Source organism: Pelophylax lessonae (genome assembly GCF_965119305.1).
Source record: "Pelophylax lessonae genome assembly, chromosome: 5".
NCBI lineage: Eukaryota > Metazoa > Chordata > Amphibia > Anura > Ranidae > Pelophylax > Pelophylax lessonae.
In genome coordinates this window covers 107,795,628-107,819,324 of record NC_138772.1, presented here as the reverse complement: position 1 = coordinate 107,819,324, position 23,697 = coordinate 107,795,628, and the positions used below count along the sequence as shown (strand labels likewise).

Here is a 23,697-nt window from a genome sequence, read left to right as displayed (position 1 = left end):
ATGTGTGATATCTTTAATATTCACATTAGCCTCATTTAGTCTCTATGCAAAAAACCTCAGACTTAGAGAGTAAAGTGAGGTAGGTACACACTATAAGAATATCAGGCGAACGATTGTCAGATTTTCCTCCTTGTTTCACAGCAAATCGGAGCCGATGAAAGAATTTTCTTACGAACATTCATACGAAAATTCTCGTATGACAAAGGCTTTTTTTATTGTTTATTGTTTCTGATCATGCGCAGTCTTTCTTTTCTGATTTTTTTTTGTACAAAAAACATACGAAAACGGTACACATTAAACGAAAATTGTTAGTTTTTTTCCGCATGAGAAAAATATTGGAGTTTGTCCCTTCGGGAATTTTCATAAGAAAATTTTGAATCATCTGTAGAAAGTTTTGTACACACTATATGAAAATCGTACGAAATTCTTTGGGCGAAAATGTTCGGCCGATTTTCCTAGTGTCTATGAGCCTTAAGAAGCAGCACAAGGAGCCAATCAGTTATGCTGCAGTGCTTATGTGATAGCAAGGGAAATTCTTATAGGAGGAGAGAGCAAAGTGACATAGAGATCCGCTTTCACTGTCCATTCACAGACTGAGGGGGGACAAGATCTGTAAGTTTTGTTTATTTGCAGCAAAGAAAGATCAAGTTTCTTAGTCTGCCAGATTCTGTGTTGTGTGGCAGGGCTGTGTAAATCTCAGGACTGGATTTGCAGAAGTACAAATTCTTCAGCAGCTAACAGCTGCCATAAACAGTATGTATTTCATGTGAGCCTGGCTTGCTAGGGTGGGTACTCGAAGACAGGAGGAGCAAGGAGTGCTGTCTGTAACCCCAGAAGAAAAGGATCAGTGCTGCTCTGTTCAAAACAATTGCATAGAGCAGGTAAGTATGACATGTTAAGTATTTAAAAAAAAAATAAAAAAAAAACCCTTTAATATCTCTTTAAAGCGGAGCTAAACACTCATATCTTTTACAGCACAGAAAGCTGCCATCATACCCTCTGTTAGACCTGTAGCTGCCATGATGCTGTACATGTGGTCAGTTATAAGACCAGCCATTTGATGGCTCGACAGTTCAATGTATGACAAAAATTGAGTTTATTTGATATTTTTTATAACAAAAAGTAGAAAATATATATTTTTTTTTCAAAATTTTCGGTCTTTTTCCATTTATATCACAAAAAATAAAAAACCCAGGGGTGATAAAATACCACCAAAAGAAATCTCTATATGTGGAAAAAGGATGCAAATTTAATTTCGTTGCATGACCGTGCAATTACCAGTTAAAGCAGCGCAGTGCCAAATTGCAAAAAGTGCTCTGATCAGGAAGGGGGTAAAACCTTCCAGGAGGTCAAGTGGTTAAAAGATAAGTCCACTTTAACACTAAAATCCGTGCATCTATAGACCTCCCTGATCTAACACTAACCTATCTAGCCCTGTAAAGAAGAAATCAGTATACATACCTTTTTGAAGTGATCCAACGCTGACCTGTCAGCTACGGCTAGAGGTGGGTGCAGAGGACACAGCCAACAATGTAAGCCTCATAGTAAGTCTATGGGTGACGTCACTTCCCATTCATTTCACAGCCGTTGTCAGCCGTGTCCTCTGCATTATGCATCATTTTACTTGCATGTGATAGGGTATTCTTTGCAAAGTGAAGTTTCACCTTGTTTACTAAGCTCTGGAGCAACTGCAGAGAGCACAGTCTATTTGCCTTTAGTAAGTCCTTTAGTAAGTCCACCCCAGTGTGTGTGTAATTCCGCTTTAACCTCCCTGGCAGTATTCCCGAGTGTGGCTCGGGGTGGAATTTCAGTGCCATTAGCGGTAACCCCGAGCCACACTCGGGGTACCGCCAGGGAGCATCGCTGGATCCTGGAAGAGGTTACTTACCTTGTCCCCGGGATCCCGCGATGTATTCCGGCAGTGTACAACGGCCGGATCTTCTGCCTGATGCTGTGTGCCCCGGCTTCCGTTACCCTGCGTGCGTTACAGGAGGGTAGAAACGGTGGCAAATTCAAAAAGTAAAACACACAAACACACTGATATATTGTAATCCTATTGGATTACATTACAAAATAAAATAAATTGACGTTAGTTTGCCCCCCAGTGCCCTTGCCTGCAGTTTTACTGCACTATATATATATATATATATAAAATAAAATAAAATAAAAAAATACATATATGTGTGTGTGTGTGTGTGTGTATATATATATATATATATATATATATATATTTATAGTTATTATATTATAATTTATTATAATTTATGGTTTTGTGTTTCAAACTTTATCATACCCGAGATGTTATAAAGAAGAACGCACAGTAAAAAAAAATCATATGTAAATAGTTGGTTTGGGCTGCTCGTCCTTAAGAATTACATGCAAAATAATGGTACCGCTTTCAGCACCTAAAATCTGAAATAATCATACCGCCAGGGAGGTTCAGCTGTCAGCCTTTTAAAGTGAAGCTCCAGCTCCCCCCCCCCCCCCTTCCATTACAATTACTGTGGCTGCTGACTTTTAATATTAGGACACTTACCTGTACAGGGAATTCCGCAATGTACCCAACCCAGTCGATTTTTTAATCGGCTCTCGGGTGCTGCTGCTGTCATTCCTTGTAAGGGAAACCGGAATTGAAATCTTTCAGCTTCATAGCCAGTTCCCTATTGCGCATACTTTGTAATTGGCCCGGCAGCGGGGGAAGTAGGTGAAGGGCAGAACTTCCAGGGGGCCTTGACCTTGGAGATGGGTACTTATCAAAAACAGGTACCTGCCCCCCCCCGGAGCCGCAGCGGAGAGGGGGGGGAGCAAACAAGCTGAGCTTCCCCTTTTTGAGTGGAGCTCCACTTTAAGGACAGGCAAATGTATCTGCCCGTCTATGGCCAGCATAATAAATTTGATTGCAAAAAACAGTTTTAATGTGTGTGTTTAACATATATAGCCAACATCAGAATGTTTTGGAACTTGAGAACACAACATTGGAAACCGCAATTCTATTTGAAATTACAGAAGGCGTGTGCATTATACTGGAATTTACAGGTTTGATACCTTGTCAGAGCTAGGGTGTTCAGTGAACAATTTGTTGTCATTATGAGTTGTTGAGAGCACTTATAGTGTAATAAAGATGAAATTATTGATACTACAAATCCAATCTGTTTTAATAATCTGAAGGAAATTGATGTGAAAAGGATTTTAGCATTCCAAGTTGTAAAATAAATTAACAGGAGGAGATTAGTGAGAGTAGTATTTTGAACAATGGAGATGAAAAGGGTAATTGTAGGTTGTTTATTTAGCAGTATACAAGGGAAATTAACAAAAGGTGCAGATGAGACCGGTAAAGGATGGCATTTAGAATGTATAAATAATCCTTCCTAGGCAGCATGCCTGTATTTTAATGTCTGAAATTATGGAAAGGCAGCTCAGAATACGGAGAGGGAGGCTAATTTTAAGGGTCCACTGACTGCTCTTCCTCTGACAATTCATCACATCCTTTTAACCTAAAGAAACTGAATAAATATGGGATAGAATAAAGTGTGAAGGTTGGTGTTGCTCAGGCTCTTGTAGTTTATAAGGTGTATCACAATCTTGGTGCTGAATTAAATACTGTTTAGAATAATATAATTTTTTTGTACAAAATCATAAACATATACAGTCAGGGCCGGCCCTACTATGGGTCCCGCTGGATCCATTGGGCCCAAGCAGAACTTGAGGAGGGGCGGCAAATTGACTCCCAGGATTTTCTTCCAGCAGTTTTGTGCTTCATCAGTTTGCGGTGCGTTACGGGCGGCATTTCCCCATCTCATGCTGCTGCTCGTAGTGCAAACTGAGGAGTATGAGGAGGCGGAGCATCTCCTCCGAGGAACGTCCCTTACATGATTGTGGTATGAATGAAGTCAGACATTGGCACACTCCATCTCACGCAGGGCAGGCTGGATCTTTTAGGGTGGTAGGTGTGGCAGACACAGGAGTTACAGGAGGACTGAGGACAGACAGTGGGTGTTTGGTGGAACAGTCCAGTGGTGAGTTTTGGAAGAAGATAACAGTAAATATAATATTTTCTAAATTTTATATTTATATAAAATAATGGATGCAGGGGCCTTTTGTTGGGCGTGATTTTTTTTTTTTTTGGGGATGGGGGGGGGGGGGCAGCTCTTTATTCCTGGGCCCCGGCAGCACAATGTCTTGGGTTAGCCCTATGTACAGTGCTTTACATCGTGTATTCCAATGCAAAAAAATATTAATAAAATAAAATGAATAATTGTTCATTCTCTAACAGTTGTGCCCAATACAATCACTATTTTCCAAATAAAGAGTTTTTTTCGTGCATATGTAAAGCTGAATCTATGTGAAGTACTGTATGTGTTTATGATTTTGTACAGACAATTTATATTATTCTAAACAGTATTTAATTCAGCACCAAGTTTGTGATACACATTATACACTACAAGAGCCTGCGCAACACCAACCTTCAGTGCTGGTTCACACTATAGCGATGTCAGACATCACATGTGATTCGCACCGCACTACTCTGCAAATCACATGCGATATCTGGTGCAACGCAAATTCAGCCATACAGATTGTATGGCTAAATTCACATCGCATTCAGACCAAAGTCATGCAGGACCCTTTTTTTTTCCGCACCAGGATTAATCATCAATCCTATTCTACTGGTCGATTTATTGTGGACTTTAGAAAGCTTAAATCTGATTGGGTACTATGGAATATTTCACATCAATATGCTTATCAGCCATTCCTGAACTCTTAGGGAGTAATAACAAACAACTTGCAAAATCTCCATTGAGTAGCCTTGACCCCCCTCCTTGTTCTGTGTAGAAGAATAAAGACCGAGGAGGTACATACCAACTGCTATTGTTATTAGTTGAGTACTGCACTGGGTTCCACAGCTTTGATTGCTCATTTGAGGACATCAAGAATAATAGGAGGAGATAACTAACCATCTTCGCCTCTGTGTTTTCCCAGTTGAGTCCTGTCTTTCCATTATGTGGCCAGTATGCTGAAGTTTTCCCAGCTGTAAAGTATGGCTGCAAGTGTTGGGCTAAACAGTGACCACCCAAACATTGATTGATGTGTAAGGTTGAAAGTTTCTTGAACTCAGGCCTGGTTCACACCTATGCAGGTTGCAGGTGCATTTTGCGTGCTTCAATACACATTTTTGATCCATTAAAGTCTATGGAACCAAAAACCAGAAAAAAAGTCCCTGGCCCTTTCCATAAAATGCATAGATATGATTATGACCCATAGAAAACCATGTTAGATGGACTGTATTGTGTTTTTGCAAAACTGAAAATGCACTAAAAAAGGCATAGGTGTGAACCAGTCCTTAAAGAACAAAGTGTTCTCTTTTAAGATGGGGATTGATTTATTAAAACTGGAGAGTGCAAAATCTGGTGCAGCTGTGCATGGTAGCCAATCAGCTTCTAACTTCAGCTTGTTCAATTAAGCTTTGATTAAAAAAAAAAAAAAAAAAAAAAAAAACCTGGAAGCTGATTGGTTTCTATGCAGAGCTGCACCAGATTTTGCACCCTCCAGTTTCAGTAAAACAACCTCATTATGTCTTATTCGTTTCGGTAAATCAACCTCAGTATGTCCTATTAACGACTTAGTCTACCCAAAGTTTATATTTCAGTTTTTGGAAAATGTTTTTGGAAAATATTGCAGAGTTAAAGCTAATTTCCAAGCTCAGGAAATGAATACCCTCATGTATGAATGAAAAAAAAATGATATTCAGCTACTATAAATATCTGGTTTGGTATCAGTCATTTGTAAAGCCCTGTACAAAAGATGGGGAAGAGGGAAGCGATCAGGTGTGCTGCATTTATACTATACGTGCTAACAAGGAGCAGCAAGAGAAGAGAGCAGATGATCTCAATAACCTGCTGCTTCATTGTCCAACCACAAGCTGGGAGCAGGAAGGTGACCATGTAGTAATGCTTAACTGCAGCAGAGAAGAGTCAGGTCAACAACAGTCCAGTCTGACAGAGTAGTATAAATCTTAGTGGAAGCTCCGCTTTACTGCTTCCTCCCCCCTCCGGTGCCAGATTTGGCACCTTTCGGGAGGAGCGGATACCTGTCAAAAACAGGTACCTGCTCTCATTTCCATGTAAGGGCGCCACAGTGACCTACATTATTTTCGGCCCCTCCTCCATTCCTCCGCTGCCTTCTGGTAGACATACACAGGTCCCAGAACACAGCGGGACCATTGAGAAAGTGCAGCGTGACTTGCGCATGCGCAGCTGGGAACAGGCTGTGAAGCCGCAAGGCTTCAATTCTGGTTTCCCTTAGTAAAGATGCTGGTGCCTGCACCCGAAGCCAATGGATGGGTCGGCTACCGGGGGCCAACATTGTGGGCCCCCTGGACAGGTAAGTGTCCTTATATAAAAAGTCAGCATCTATAGTATTTGTAGCTGCTGACTTTTATTTTTTTTGCTTGGGGTAGATGTGCAGAGAGCGCAGCGGTGTCTCTTACCTTCTCCTGGCGATCCAGGGATGATCTCTCATTGCTGTGACCGCCAGCCGAGAGTCCCACCGAGAGTTCGTCGGTATGATGACTTCCTAGTTCCATTCCCTGCAGCAGCAATGCTGCATGGGAGCGGAACTAGGGAGGGAAATTCAAAAAAAAAAAAAAAACGTTGCACAAAACACAAACACATAACACATTTTATATTATATATATATATATATATATATATATATATATATATATATATGCACACACACACACACATATATATATATATATATATATATATATATATATATGTGTGTATATATATATAAAATTATATTATTGATTCAATTATAATTCATGCGTTATATATTACATATACATATATATATATATATATGTGTGTGTATATATATATATATATATATATATATATATATACACACACATATATATATAATGCATGAATTATAATCTAATCAATAATATAATTTTATTATATATATTATATATTAAATAATAAAATTATATTATTGATTTGATTATAATTCATGCGTTTGTGTTACAAATTTATCACATCTGGGATGTCTACTAGACTCTTGTTTTGGTCAGGTTTAAGTCAGTAATTACTAAGAATTGTAGGCCTATAATACATAACGCCAAATTTCCATGAAAAGAATTGTACCGCTTTTGGTATGTAATTCCTGACAGAATCATACCGCCAGGGAGGTTAAAGCTGGGTTTACACTGGTGCGATCACAGACACCGCATGTGATGTGCACTGCATTGCTGTGCACATCATAAGTGATGTCTGTGCGATGCAACAGTTTGTATGGCTGAATTGGCATCTCATTTAGAGCAAAATGGTACAGGACCCTTTTTTTGGTCTGCACTGGAATCGGATCGAATGGGTGTTCACACCCATATAAACTGATTCCTGTACCATTTTACAGTTCGCATTGCGATCTGTAAACTGTTTTGGGGGTGTCATCAACTTTACATACTTTGCAGCAGTTTGCAGATGTCTATGTGAACTGCCAGCGATTCAGATGTGATGCTAGGGCCCGCACAGAAAATCGCAGGGTTTCCCACATCGCACTAGTGTGGACCCAGACTAAACCGCTTCCTTATATGTATTTTAGTTATGTATTCAGCTTTCTGATGTCTGATTTTGTTTCCTGTCTTCATACCTGATGTGTTAGCTACAAAGGAGAATGGGGGGGGGGGGGTGAAAGCTATAGGAGAAGTAGGTACACATAATAGAAAACAGGAGGAGTCAATCTCCAAACTGAAAACCAGGAAGATGCAGTAGATTGCACCATTGGATTCTCAAGAGACACAAGAAGCCAGGCGATGACTCAGTCTACCATATGCCACCTATAAATGCAAGTGTGCTGACCCCCCAAAAAATGCTAATTCTATTATTGTCTGCTCATTTGGATTAGCAACATACAAGCTAGATGTCTAATATAACTGAGAACACCACCCACAGATTGTGATTTTTGCTTTCCCAGGAACAAAAAATCTCTACTTAAGAGCAAAGTACATTTTTTCAATTTGAAGGACTGGCTTGCTTTTCTTGTCATTATTGGAAAAATGTGTTGTTTATAAATGTTATCCTCTCTTTTTTTTTTACTTAGGGATATGGAGGATACTTGAGCTCACGTCTTATCACATTAACAGCCGATGACCTTTTCACGTGTGGTGCTTCACTCTCTCCAATAACAGATTTTAAACTATATGGTGAGTGTTTATTATATACTGAGATGCTTTGTTTACTACAACACTCCATATGAGCTTGGTAAAAGTCTATCTTTTACTATAAGGACCCATTCACTCTGTGCATTTTCTTAACATTAATGCATGAACACAACACATTATCTTGCATTAGTGTGTATTGTGCATAATGGTTTATTTTTGGAAAAAAATGTGGGGAAAAAATTGATATTTTTTTTCTCAGTGCAAAACAGTTCCAGACTTGTGTGTTGTAGAGTGCTGCCTAGCACTGTAGATTTGTGATTGAATGCCTTTCAGAAACTGTAGGTTTTTTTGGCAGTTTACATTTTTAAGATTTTTATACCATCAAATGGATATTTTATACCAATTTGTTTCTGTAAACAAAAACATCTAATACTGGATGCTTTCATGTGACTGTATGTGCAAAGCTTGCTTGCTAAGAAAGCCCAGCACTAGCTATTCACCTACGGACCACTCCTGCATATTGAAGATCAAGACAGTCCTGTCTCTACTTGTAGAGGTGGAGAAGGGTTTGTGTCTTCCTCTAAAAAAATCCATCTTTATGTAAGTTATCTGTGGTCCAGCTATTCCAGTCTGTCACACGTTTGCAAATACATGAGTAAACTGCAGGCCGCTGCAAGGCACTCTGTAATCTGCAGTCCCTAACTCTACAATTTAAAGAGTCTCTACAGTGAGAGCACATGCATTTAATGGGATAGATGGAGGACAGGTGACTAGAGGGAGCCCACCCCTCCTTAAGGCACAGGGTCACACTGAACACCCAGCACATCGCATAATGGCGGCAAAGGTGTCAGTGCGTTGCCTGGCTCAATATAGATATCAACGATAATGCAAAAAGTGGTCACCACCTCCACCTATAACTGGTCTTAATGATAAGGAGCACTGGAAGGGCGGACGCAGATCAAGAAAAACGAAGAGATTTCCAGTCACAACTTACCAACCAGCCAGCGACCAACCGAATTGCACTGTCTAACAGTATGCATTAAAAACAGGGGTTTGGTTGCACACATTTGCAAATACATGCGTAAGCTGCAGGCCGCGGCAAGGCACCCTGTAATCTGCAGTCCCTAACTCTACCTTTAAAGAGTCTCTACAATGAGAGCACATGCATTTAATGGGATAGATGGAGGACAGGTGACTAGAGGGAGCCCACCCCTCCTTAAAGGCACAGGGTCACACTGAACACCAAGCACATCGCACAATGGCGGCAAAGGTGTCAGTGCGTTGCCTGCCTCAATATAGATATCAACGATAATGCAAAAAGTGGTCACCACCTCCACCTATAACTGGTCTTAATGATAAGGAGCACTGGAAGGGCGGACGCAGATCAAGAAAAACAAAGAGATTTCCAGTCACAACTTACCAACCAGCCAGCGACCAACTGAATTGCACTGTCTAACAGTATGCGTTAAAAACAGTCATCACCTGCTTGCTACACATGGTGAAAGTTATATGAAATAACTCGCATTTACCTGAATAAAACAAATTAAAAAATCAAAAGATGTAATTTTTATTTTCAAAAATGCTACAGCAAAAATAAAAAATCTAAGAGAAATCACCTACACTTTCCCTTTAATCTTTTTCGTTTTTCTTTGAGGACTGGTTTTGCAGTCATATATTTCTTCATGTCATTATACACCAGATATGCAATTCAGCCTGAAAATACTTCAGCATATCAGTTTATTTTCTTTTTTCATTTTTTTTACCCAGTACACAAAAAGATTTTCATTCATGTGATTTGTATTTTATTTTTTTTTTTGTTCAAAGTATGAAGATGGTTATAGGCAGAAGATGGGATGTCAGAAGATGAATTCTGAACAATAGTTTTTTTTTAGACATGTGCGGTTCATTTAGTTTCGAATAAATATTTGGATACATTTTTCGTTAATCAGAGATTCGGAATATCCGAATCCCCAAATTACAGTACAGACAAATTTTACCCAATTCTCTGAATAATGAAACTAAATTTGTCAGAAATTCCGAAATTTTAATTGAAATTCGACTTGAACTTTACATCGAATTCCATTCGAATTTGAACATATTGTTGAAATCAAAGACTGTGTGTGCTATTAGAGTACCATTACAAAACAATTCTGTTTTTGTTAAGTCAGAGGTGATTTAAAGGGTCATTGTAATCATTTTATGAAGAATTTTCTTTTGTTTGTTCACTTTCCAAGTATAAAATTGATAAAAAGAAACCAGTAAAATATAAATATTTAAAAGCATTTGTACTTGGCATTATTTTTTCTCAGCTGGGTAAAACTTCTGCACAGTTTTGTACATAGTAAAATGTTGAAAGTAAGATACTACTTTTATTAATTAGAACACTTCGCATATTTTGAATAAACCTATTATTAATACAGACAAGATCAATGTGTACAAAGTAACATACTACTTTTATTAATTAGAACACTTCACATATTTTGAATAAACCTATTATTAAAGTGGTAGTATACTCAAAAAAATAAAAAATAAACCTGCAAGATAAAGGCATAATGAGCTAGTATGCATCACATACTAGCTCATTATGAAATACTTACCTTAAAACGAAGCCCCGACACGGACCCCCGGACACCGCTGTGGGAGCGGACATAATCCCTCGGCGTATTTTCCGGGTTCGGCAGCTCCAGCGCTGTGAGTGGCCGGAGCCGCGATGACATCACTCCCGCGCATCCGGCAACTTCCCGGCAAGGAACTCTGAAGGTCCACCGGACCTTCAGAGCGCATGCGCCGCTTGCGTCAGCGGCTGCATGCAGTGCAAATATCTCCTAAACCGTGTAGGTTTAGGAGATATTAATTTTACCTACAGGTAAGTCTTGTTATAGGCTTACCTGTAGGTAAAAGTCACAAAAATCGGTATACTACCGCTTTAATACAAACAAGATCAATTCGTACAAAGTAACATACTACTTTTATTAATTAGAACATTTCGCATATTTTGAATAAACCTATTAATTATACAAACAAGATCAATGTGTATAAATAACAATCAGATGCTTGGTTACTTGGCTGCCGCATTAAAATCGAAAAAACAATGTCAAATTTTTAATTCGACTGATTCAAAATGTATCAATTCGAACATTTTGGAACGAGAAAAAAATTAGTAAATTCTAAGAAAATACATAGAATGAATTCTGAATACAAATCCCGAATACTGATTGAACGAATCAACCAAATTTAGCAAAGCTAAATAGCTAGATTAACGAATCTAAACAAAACAAAACAAATGTTTTCGTCATGCACATGTCATTATTAGCCAATCATATGAGTTTATGTATCATCCCTGGATCCTGCTTTTTCTCAGAAGTGCAAATCCCAGAAATCCTCCTCCAGCATTAGTCTGGCCAGGTGTTGTGCACAGCCTGCAGACTGGAAACTTTCCAAACTAAAACCTCATGTCTGTAGGTGACCAAACTGATTGCTGTATTAAGATTTACATACAAACTGAATAAAGAGAATCATCTGACTGCAAAATTGCATGATTCAGTGATCCTCTGTAATCGAATCGAATGTGCATTACCGCAATGCCTGTCAATGTTCATTAGGAATGGCACCCAAATACATTGCACAGTAGTAGCACAACATATTTCAACACAATACCATGCATAGTTATGTGCTGCATCCACTGCAGTTCATTAACAGCCCATTCATAGTGAATTGTCAGCCTTAATGCCATGCATGCTAAAGCAGGACTCCGTGCACAAGAATTAGCGCACCACAATAGAGTGCATATCTGTGAACCACATCAGTGGTTTACACTGCAATTTTCTCAACACAACAATAATGAATCATATCGGAGCAGCTAACAAGTGAAAAGCTAGTGCTGGGCGTTTCTTTTAGAATTTCCAGCATACTCTGCAGAAAGAGTATTGTTGAAGCACCTTGCTTTCAATGCTTATTTGTCAAATATTTTCCAATGTGGCAAATATTAAAATGTATGCAGCATATAGGTTTATGAACTCATACATTTTCAAGATACTTTTTATAAGCAAAATGTATCACAACCTATTATAGTATTTTTTAATTCCCTGCTTGGATATTGTTAGTTTTCCTATTCACACAGTAGAGGTAAACTTGCCTTATCTTGGGACTGCAGTTTATAGGAATGTTGTATGATTGTAATGTACTATATTATTATAATCTCATAAATCATTGCACACTATCTCTTTCAGCCTCTGCCTTTTCTGAGAGATACCTGGGGTTACATACTATTGATAATGGAGCATATGAGGTATGTAAAAAAAACGATTCTTTTTTTTTTTGCAATCATAAGAAAAAAAATTGTTGCTCTGAAAAAATGTAAGTTTTATTACAACTTACACTCAGAAGAAGAAACACAATTTGATACATTGATAACTTACTTGTCATATTTATCCCAAATACATTTTTGCTTAAACTACAGTATATCTAAACATAGGATCAAAATGAATATATTATAGCTTACGAGCCTTTACTTGTGGTGGCTGTTTTTGTTTTCTTTTATCAGCCTAAGCACATCTTCGTAACCTCCTGTGCTGAAATCTCAAACAATTTTAATAGCTCACCACATCTAAGAACTGTTAGGCTGTAATATATTCAATTTTTGTGCTTGGGTTTAGATATACTTTAATTAAAAACAGTATCAAATGGAATAATTGGTTACAGCTAAAATTCTCTAGTATTTCTCAGCAATAAAATAAAAGCTGGATTTTTGCATGCAGCCACCCAGCTAAAATGGAACGCTATTCAATTTGTCTGAAATATATATCCTTTGTTCCATTTAAATCAGAGGGCCTGCGTGACTTTTTGTTGTAGCTTATCAGTCATTTCTGTAAAGCCAATTTTCTCTTCTTTTTACTGAAGATAGTCTCTTTTAATCTGTATTTCCACAGTTGGCCAAAATAACCGTTCGTGAATCCTTATCGAATAAAGCTAAATTTTTGATTATCCATGCCACTGCAGATGGTAAGTAATGCTTTATTAATCCTTAATCTATTCCATAATGATAAGAAGCTATTATACAGATGCTCCTCGCTGAGCAGTTAGAAAATGTGCTTTAATTAATTTGTCCTCTTTACTGATACTAATCTTATTTTACAGAAAAAATCCACTTCCAACACACTGCGGAACTTATAACAAATTTAGTGAAAGCCAAAGCCAATTATTCCTTACTGGTGAGTGTCTTCCTTCCTTCCTGAGCTGTTTATAGAGCTTATTTCCTGGCCAATTTCAATGACATGAGCAGACATGCTATATCCCTGTGCTGCTGAAAGATTGGCTTTTCTTACTGAAGGAAACTACAGGCTTTCTTTTCAGTTAGTATACAGGGGTTGATTAACTAAAACTGGAAAGTGAGAAATCTGGTTCAGCTGTGTATGGTAGCCAATCAGCTTCTAACTTCAGTTTGATTAATTAGACCATGACAAAAAAAAAAAAAAAAACCTAGAAGCTGCACCCAGTTATGCATACATCCTAAGGAAGATTTATGTATTAAACAACGGTTTGAAATGCGTTGGACTCTGCTATGTACCTATAACTGTATTGTATCATTCATGATTTTCTTTAGCCTATGATTATATGTATACAGCTATGATGATTATTTGTCATATCCACACTTTTTCCAAAATAAATTTTATCTTTATCACGCATAAAACCTTTCCTGAGAGAGCTTTCACTGTTACCTTTAAAGTCCCATAAACCAAAGGGGGTCTCTTTTTCAAATTATGACGGGATTATGGTAACCAATTACCTGGTAGTCATCTACATCATTCTATATATTATTTCACTGGCTTGCTCTTTTGTATTCTAATTATTGCATTTACAGATTTGTAAAGATTGGCTCTTGTGGCCATCCTTATATCAGGGAATGTAATAAGGATCCCTGCTTTAAGTGCACCTGTGCACAACCTATGAATAATAAAGTATTTGCATATTCCTAACAAGCAGTAAAATTAAAAACAAAAAAAAAAAAAATAGAAACCTTACTGAGCTCTGTAGCGACAGGCATTGTGGAGAAATTCATCTTAAATGTTCACAACAGAGGCAAAGAAATCTCTCTGTGCCCCTTTTTTCCTCTGATAGCAGGGACTGGCAGCCTCTAATCACACACAAGGAGCTGTAAACTGTTGGAAGCCGAATGAAGACTTTAGAGATTTTGTTGTGATCTTTGAGGATGAATCTCTCAACAGTACCTGCAGCTACAAAAGGCGGTGACTTGCTTTAAAGCTATTTTACTGCTTATTAAAACTATGTAAATATGTTATTGTCCATAGTCTGGGCACAGGTGGACTTTAAGGGCTGCTGATATAAACTCTATTAAACTTATAGCGATCCTGCTGCTTTCACTTAGATTAGACCTAATCGATAGACTTTGTACTTTAGCACTTGTATAGTTCTAGTAACAAGAAAGCAGGCCCTGCATATGTAGTAGGCAAAATACAAAATACCAGATATTACCAGTGGTCTCCCTCACAGATCTCTTTGAATGAATGACATGCCCATGTGGGCAGAGCCCTGCACAGCTTCCCTCTTTTCAAACTGTGACAGTGGGTGCAGAGAGAAGATCTCAGGAGGGATAAGGGAGAGAGCTACAGGAATGGGAATATGTTACATGTTCCCAAAGGGGAACTTATCATTTAATGAGTGAAGATGTAAAGAGTTTGGAAGTTTTAAAGTGAACCCCCTCAATACACCACCAATTCTAATGAAATGTATTTAGTAAAATAGGTTTACTTACCTTTAGTTACAAGCTCTTCTTTAATGTTCTTGCACACTACCACACTATCAGTGGTCTGCCCTGGCTGTCTTTCTCTTCTTGCACAGCCATTTAAAAAAGGATGTCATCGTTAGTCACTGGCTTCTTCTACTTGGTCCTTGCACCTGATATTAATCTTTTATCTGTTGAAAAATAAAAAGACTTTTCCCTCGGATCTCGTGAGATTTCATGATATCTCATGAGATCTCAAGGAACAGTCTTTTTTTCCCCTTATGTATGGGATCCCTGGAAGAAACTGGTGATGTTGCCTTCCCAGAATGCACTTGAGAGGCTCTGGCTATGTCACCAGTGCCTTGGGAATCCAGGAAGTGAACTACAATAAAAGGTAAGAATCTAAGTATTTTTTTTTTTTTTTTTTGGTAATGACTCCCAGATGATTTGAGAATAGCATGCTGAGTTGCATGTTTGTGGGGAATTTGTTTTTGCTCGGAAATGGCCACTTTAGAAAACACATATTAATTCTCCTGCTGTTTGTCACTGGAACAGGAGGTAAGGTGAAATCTTTCAATAGGGGAGCCTATTCTAGTGGTTTCCCTCGCTTTGGAAATATTTGCTCACACTTCCTGTATGTCTCTGAGACAGGAACTAATAGGATATCTCCCCAACAGGACACAGACAGCAAAAATATGGAGAGCAATTAGTAACTGAGCACGCCAACCAAATAGTGTAGCAGCAACTATTATGAATAAATTGCTTAACAACATATTGCTGTTAATTGTTGGCTTGAGTGACTTGTAGTGGCAAATAAAATCTGCTGGTCAGGCAGGGACCTAAAGCTGGCTATGCATGGCTAGTCATTTGGGCCGAAATTTAGTCGTAGATGGCCCTACGTGCACCACTACGGTCAACAAAGGTCCATTTTAAAACTGAGTCAGGTGGAAATTTGAGCCATTTGTAGGAGCCTTTAGAATTAAAAGTACGGAGTTACTTCTATCTCTCCTTGGTCACAGAACACAATGGTGTGAGCTGTGGATATCCCTTTATTTTTTACCAAAATTACTCACAGAACTAACTGCATCAGCCTTATAATAGGCCTAAACACTGCTATTGATTAAATCATTAATATCATTTATATCACTCAAGCCTTTGGCTGGCATTTCCACTTTATAGCTTTAACCTTTATTATACAACAATTTTAATTGGATAATGATCTCCTTAAATTCAAGATGTGCTGATAAATAAGAAAATGTCATTTTTTATGTGTTTCAAACAGAGTCAATTAGCACCATCCTAATTATCTTCAGATACTAAGCGCACTCAGTTTCTAAGACTGTTATATGATGGTCTGGGTGTTTAGAGTTTATATAAGTGCAAATGTTCTACACATTAGCGTGTTAGGTTTCTGATAGAAAAGCACCCAAGGATTTTCTGTGCTTTTTTATGGTTTCTGTTTCACAATTACCTTCAGAGAAAAACACCAATAATAGTTAATGAAACCAAGCGCAAAATGTAACACCTTCAGTTGCACTATATGGAAGCAAAATACATTATTACATAAACTGGTATTTGTAGACACAAAAGCCACAGAACATGTATAGTAACCTATTACTTTGATAGAAAAATAGCCTAGGCTATATACAACGCTTGCCGCAGAAAAACAATTAACTTAATGTATGTGAACAATGTATAAAACTTATCTTTACAGTATAAGTGAAAATACAAATCAATTAAACACATGAAAATTAATAAAAAGTTCCAAGGAATTGATAAATAGATAAATAAGTCTTTTCCGGTGGTGATCAATATATGTGAATAAAATAAATGTAAAATTCAATAAATAAAGTCTTTTCAAGTAGTGATCAGGTGCAAAGTGCTTCGTGCTTAATAAATAAAAGTTTGTGACTTTTGTGACGTGGATTCCTCTTTTCCTGTGGCTTGTGGTAGAAATAAATGACTTACCAGAATTGTTGGGTCCTATGTGCTGTATAGCACTAGGACCTACAGCACTTGGAGGCCGTTCAGGCCGGATTGGGGATCCCCTTTGTGGATGATCCTGGTGGGATACAGGTTAGGTTCCTCCTTACCCGATCTCGATCCTCAGGATATGGGGTTAAAAGAAAGGCTCCAGATAGTGTATTAAAACGATAATGCACTATCTGGAGCCTTTCTTTAAACCCCATTTCCTGAGGATCGAGATCGGGTAAGGAGGAACCTAACCTGTATCCCACCAGGATCATCCACAAAGGGGATCCCCAATCTGGCCTGAACGGCCTCCAAGCGCTGTAGGTCCTAGTGCTATACAGCACATAGGACCCAACAATTCTAGTAAGTCATTTATTTCTACCACAAGCCACAGGAAAAGAGGAATCCACGTCACGAAAGTTACAAACTTTTATTTATTAAGCATGAAGCACTTTGCACCTGATCACTACTTGAAAATACTTTATTTATTGAATTTCACATTTATTTTATTCACGTATATTGATCACCACCGGAAAATACTTATTTATCTATTTATCAATTCCTTGGAACTTTTTATTAATTTTCATGTGTTTAATTGTTTTGTATTTTCACTTATACTGTAAAGATAAGTTTTCAACATTGTTCACATACATTAAGTTAATTGTTTTTCTGCGGCAAGCGCTGTATATAGCCTAGGCTATTTTTCTATCATCCATTTTAAATCTACAGCTGCTGCCACACAATATATATTTTTATATTTATATCTCACCAATTACACACATATTTTTATCTTATATTTAATCAAAACCTTTTCCGAGGCGCGGGGAGATACACTAGTATAGTGTTATCTTTTTTCTAACCTATTACTTTGCATTGCCCTGACATGTAAAGAAAGATAAGACGCAATTTCCCGACTCCTACCCCATTTTTTTTTTTTTTAACATGAAGAGTTCGTTCAGAATAAAAAAAGATCAAGCAGTGTACATAACACAAGAACATTAGGTTCATACAATGAAAGTATAGGTTAATTACATGGTACAAAACATGCCAAGAAGTCTGGGGAGTGCTCAGCTCAACAAATTATAGACTGGATATATAGGGAAAAAAAGGAAAAGTGGGCAAAGGGGAGGGAGGTGGGGGGATAAGGAAGGCAAGGGAAAGGACAAGAAGGGAGGAAAGGGGGGGGGGGAGGCAGGCAAGTCTACAACATTTTTAGGCAGGCAAATCTTGAACCACATTATGTTATTCCATGGATTGATTAAAAGAAAATGCCTCTGGAATCATGTAAACAAACACACAATGAGGTTGATGTACTAAATGAGGAGAGGCTGTTAACTGAGCAAAGTGACTGTTGGTAAATAAGGTAAACTTGTGTTCATTTTTAATAACTAATTATGTGCAAGGAAAATGTTAAAAAAAAAAAAAAAACAGGATTTTGCTAGAACATGATTATTTAAAGTGAACATCTTATATACTAACATTCACTTTGCGCAGTGAACAATGTCATCTATCTTTAGAAAATCTACCCTACTATGTACACCTCTGTAAAGGCATGCAACACTGGGATTCTGCTCTCACTAAATAATTTAATTTATGGAGAATATTGGCCATTGCTAGGAACCAGTAAATGTGTCCCTATAATGTTACCGAATTATAAAGGAAATGGTAAAGGAGTTTGTAGCTTCTCAGGCAGGTTTGTGGCTTTCCACAAATAATTTATATAAGTGACCAACAGAATATGGTGCAAAAAAGGCTTATTCTAATTTAGCAAATTATTTGTAGCAATGATTGTGCTTGATTTTATCTTTTGTGCCTGTAAACCCAAACAGCTACATCACATTTGTCATGGTACTTGTGTGAGTTTTTCATGTAATGTTTTCTACAGCATTCCTCAAAACATTATATAAAAGATGAGTGTAGAGGCAAGCTGATATAGAGGTTAGGGTCAAATGTTTTCAGTTAATAGCACACTATAACAGGTTTTTTTTATACATATAAGTCCTACAAATAAGCATTTAACGCATGTCTAAAAATGATGAAAGGATTCCTAGAGCACTAATAATTATCTAAAGAGACAGCTTAGCACCAGCTCATCTGATAGATGCTATGGTCTAAGCTGTCTGTCAGAGATCTGACTCCACTCTGACTCTTTAAATTTGTGTTCACTTCAAGCAGCAAATCATGTACTTGTAAAAATCCTGTTTTTTTTATGTTCATCTGCATAGGATTGGGTATTCAAAGTGAACACACTGTCACCTTACTTAATATTGTTCACTTTGCTATTTTTGTGTGTAATTCTAAAAACACTATATAGCCAAATATTTGTGGACACCTGGACTTTGTCCTTTTTGGAGCATGTTGGACATTCCAATCCCATGGGCATTAATTCTTAAATTGACCGTCCTTCCTTTGTGGCCATTACAGTCTCCACTTTTCTTGGAAGGCTTTGCATACGATTTAGGGGTGTGTCTGTTAGAAAAGAGCATTTGTAAGATCAGGTACTGATGATGGAAGAGAAAACCTGGCTTACAATTGGCATTCCAATTAATCACAAAAGTATTTATTAGAATTAAAGGCTCTGTGCAGGCCACTCGAGTTCCTTCACACCAGACTCATTACATCTTGTCTTTATGTAATTAGCTTTATGCAGTCATGCAAAAGGGCCTTCCTAAAACTGTTTCCACAATTTTGAAAGCCTACAACTGTAAAAATATATTTGTATACTTAGCTTTGTCAAGGGACATAGCATTACTATGCACTTGATTCTGGGTACCTTGTTTTGGAATGGTTCCAGCAAGCTCATATAGGTGTGATGGTCAGTTGACCACAAACGTTTGGCATTAAGTGTATAGTACGCAGACACTAGTTCCCCTTTTAATAATTTTTTTTCTTACAGATATACCCAGATGAGAACCACTATATGAAGACCCCATTGATGGAACAGCACCTGCACAAGTCCATTGTGAATTTCTTTGAAGAATGCTTCAGAGTTCAAGACAAGCCTCCCATAGTAGCCGTAGAGGAAGAGGAGGAGGATTAACTTTTGTTCGTGCCAAGCACAAACCATTTCTTACAGAACAATATGCAACTGAATAGTTTTCCTTGGAAAACTACAAAATGTTATGTTTAGCATGTGTTAATGGAACAGTGCCCTCTATGGCTAACCAGACCCCAAAGTTTACTCTGCAGAAGGACATAAAGCATGGTGAACTCAGCCTAACCTGCTGACTGAAAACACTGCTTTTTGTTACTAATGGGAATCTCTGATACGTCAAAACACAATGGGGCAGAAAAGAAAAAATACCAACCAGTGAAGAAGCGAGACCTTCAGCGGAACTCCAAAAGGACTTGGACTAGACAACCTGTTAAAGTTCATGACATTGGTAGCATTCAACCCATTCTTACTATCACACCTAATTACCATTGCATTCAAGTCTGAAGAAACTAATACTATTAGTTCAAAAGGGATTATAGCACAATTATTTTATTAATACTAATTTACAGTTTGCTTGCTCACATCATGAAATAAAAAAAAAATAGAAAATGGCAACTTTCAGGGCAGCATAAACAAAGACAATGTATTAATCTTGCTAAAATCATGTGCATCATTATATAATTATCTTATTTTTTTTTCTTTCTTGTTTCTACTGGCTACATTGTGAATATTTTATAACCCATACCTTTCTTTACAAACTGCTTCAGAGTATGAAAGATGTGTACCATTACCTACAATGTCTTGGACTGTGTTTCTTGTTGGATGTTTTTCATGAAGACCTGATTAGTATTTGTTAGTTGAGTAACTTCCTGTTTGGGAAGGAAGCAAGCCTTTGTTAATTACTGGCGGGCTATACATATTTGGGAGTCTTTTCAAAGAAACATACATTTTTAACTGCTCATCCATGTAATACATTGACATTAACGCCAATATATCCATTTTAAAAATCTGAAAGTCTGTCTAAAGCATTATTTTTTTTTTTGGGATAGACTGGAGAAGAGTAGAACCCCCTTATGTTTCCATTGCTGTCTCTTTCCTTACTGGAAAAATTCACTTTCTTTAAATGTCCTGTTAACCAGTGTCACAAGACCTAAAGTTAGAAAAGATCTGAGATTTTAAGTTGTCCGGGGAACCGGAATTGAGGGGAAATTTTCTTAGGTGATATCTGTTTTAGTGACAACTATCTAAGAGAGGATTTCACCATTCAATTCTGTTGTGACTCAGGATAGAAACCAATGTAGAATCTCCACAATAGGACACAGGCAGCAAAGAAAAATCTCAGGGGTTTTAACCATTGGCTTCTCTATCTAAAACGAAAAACATTTTGGCTTTAGAAACAGTATACTATAATAGATTTCAAACTCTCAAAAACACCTAATATAAGAGCATTTTGACCAAGGTGACATACATCATTTGGTGACACGGGAATCTGTGACTGTTAGCAAGTGTGCTTTCAATTGAAATGTAAATTGCCCAACAATAATTTTTCTTTCTTCTTTCAAGTATAAGAAATATAAACAAAAAACAGATTGAATTTTTTGCAGTTGTTTTTCCGATGCTAGCAAGCCAATTACTTTAGATATTAGTCTGTAATGTTATTTGCTACCAGTAATAAACCATCATTCTAGTCATGTACATGAAAAATATATTACTCTTCACTCTCTCTCTTTCATTTATGACTAACACAAACCAAGGACAAAATCTCAAACAGATAAAAAAAAGTTATAAAATGTAAAGCATAATACAAAGTGGCTGAAATATTGATTGGAAGGAAAACATGGATGCATTTTCTAAAGTGCTGCATTGTTTCAGTGGTGAGAGCCTGCTATTAGAAATACAGAGCATTTACCAGTCGGACAAGAAACAAGGGAGTGAAACAAATGTGAATTTAATATCCAGGCTCAAAAAAGATGCTGTGGTTATATCATATGGTTAATCAACAGCTAGAATGTTATCATGTCTAAATACTTCTTAGTTTTTTTCAGAATAACAACAAATGTCAGTGAATACTATATAAAAATAAACTTATTGACATGAGTTCTGATGGCACTGCATATTGTGGTGTTGAAAAGCTGAAGTCCTGATGAAGTGTAAAGAAAATAGGTGACGTGCACATTGGCTTGCTCATAAAAGGACACCTACTCCAAGCATGCAATACATCTAAACTTACCATTTAATGTAAGCTCACCACAATTCTGGAGAAACAACAACTCTATCTGTGCAAACAAAGTGGCACTTACTGTTTATGGTGCCCTAATGCCTCTAACATTTATACTAACCTGGAAAAGTTAAAACATAGAAGGTTTAGCTATTTTTCCTTAGCATGCCCTAATTATCACTGGTGAGGGTGGGCACAGACCCAGCAACACTTACAGTGATTCTTAAAGATCTTAGAGCAGGACAGGCACTTACAGCCAGTGTTCTGACTGTTGGATTTTAAGCTCAGCTTATTTAAATATTAGCAGTGCTACAAGCTTAAGAAACACATCTATACAGATTTTAATAGGTTATAATTCAAGCTCTAAAGAGGCTTGCTATTGGAAGTAGACTGACTTCTAGGGTGCCTAAGAATACTCAAACCCTGGGGTACTCTCTCATGTAAATAGTAAGCAGTTTCTGTGGACTTGGCTCCTGCCCATCCACTCCTAACTTTCTATAAGCCTTTAACTGGGAAGGTGGGTGGCCTCATTAACCAATAGTTAGGTACAAGAGGGGTAGGCTTGAGCCTATGGCTATGAATGCTGGCTTCTATTTGTATAATTAATCATTACATGTTTCTGGCCCTCTAGGGCACTGTAAATGAAAGCAGTTACAACCTGCAGGCAGCTACACAATGCAATTTATGAAATATATTATGGCTATAGATCTGCTTTGTGAGTCTAGTAAAATCCACAATGGTACAAATGATACAAAGTTTCATCAGGTCATACAATCAGAATGCAATTAACTTTGTCTACTGCTGGTATTACTGACCATCACCAACTGACATCAGGGGTAGATAAAGCATGAACTTTAAGGGAAGAGAGACAGGAGAAACCAATATTTCTATATAACTGAAATAGTTTTGATGCATATTATGGAAAACGAGTGTCAATAAAGAAAAAGGACTTAAGCAAAATAATTATATAGAGTACAAAAGAATATACATTCTCCATCTATTTTTATGTAAAGTCTCTATATATAGTGTCTTATAAATAAGCAGAGATAATAGTGTTTGAATTATGCTTAGCCATGCCTAAGCCATGGTTTGTAGTGACAAGGCAACCAGGGACTGCAAACAGCCACTTCCATGTTGCTGAAGAATTTAAACTACCATCTTACTTCCCAGTGCAATGCAGTTGGGCCCTTATTGTTGTCTCTGCACAGTTTGTGCATTTTTGTTGGTGCACTAGTTTTCTATGTACCTATATATGCTTGACCATGCTACCAACACTGTGCATCTCTTCTAGTTTGTTGATTCTAGGTGTGCTGACAAGGAATGGGTACACTGTCTATCACAATATTTTCTTCCCTGGCCTAAGCATAACTTATTTGGCTATAAGTGACCTTGTTAGTATGATACTAAGGCTTAGTTTGTGGAATGGGGTAGGTGGAGGGCAGTACAAGAAAAGTTTCCTGAAGGATCAAGGAGTATAAATTCAGCCCTATTCCCCATTTCAATAAATCTCTACATTGGAAATTCAGTCCTTGTATGCAGTAATATGAAAATATTGCAGGAAAAAAACAGATTCTGCAAATATCAATATTATATATTAGTTTGCTTGTTTTTTATTTCCTATTTACATAAGATATATACTACAATAATAAATTGTATGTCCCTTGCAC

At 37.4% G+C, this 23,697-nt stretch overlaps 1 protein-coding gene across 2 annotated transcripts in view; it reads left to right on the top strand.

Moving 5' to 3' along the window:
* The window catches only part of DPP6 (dipeptidyl peptidase like 6), a 1,508,982-nt gene extending 1,488,486 nt beyond the window's left edge, over positions 1-20,496 (top strand). For both annotated transcript variants that reach the window (XM_082258743.1, XM_082258744.1), the window contains exons 22-26: positions 8,104-8,206; positions 12,394-12,452; positions 13,093-13,165; positions 13,301-13,374; positions 19,774-20,496. In XM_082258743.1, coding sequence (XP_082114869.1) covers positions 8,104-8,206; positions 12,394-12,452; positions 13,093-13,165; positions 13,301-13,374; positions 19,774-19,917 — 453 coding nt within the window. In that variant the 3' untranslated portion in view covers positions 19,918-20,496. The remainder of the gene's footprint in view (positions 1-8,103; positions 8,207-12,393; positions 12,453-13,092; positions 13,166-13,300; positions 13,375-19,773) is intronic.
* The last annotated feature ends 3,201 nt before the right edge of the window (positions 20,497-23,697 follow it).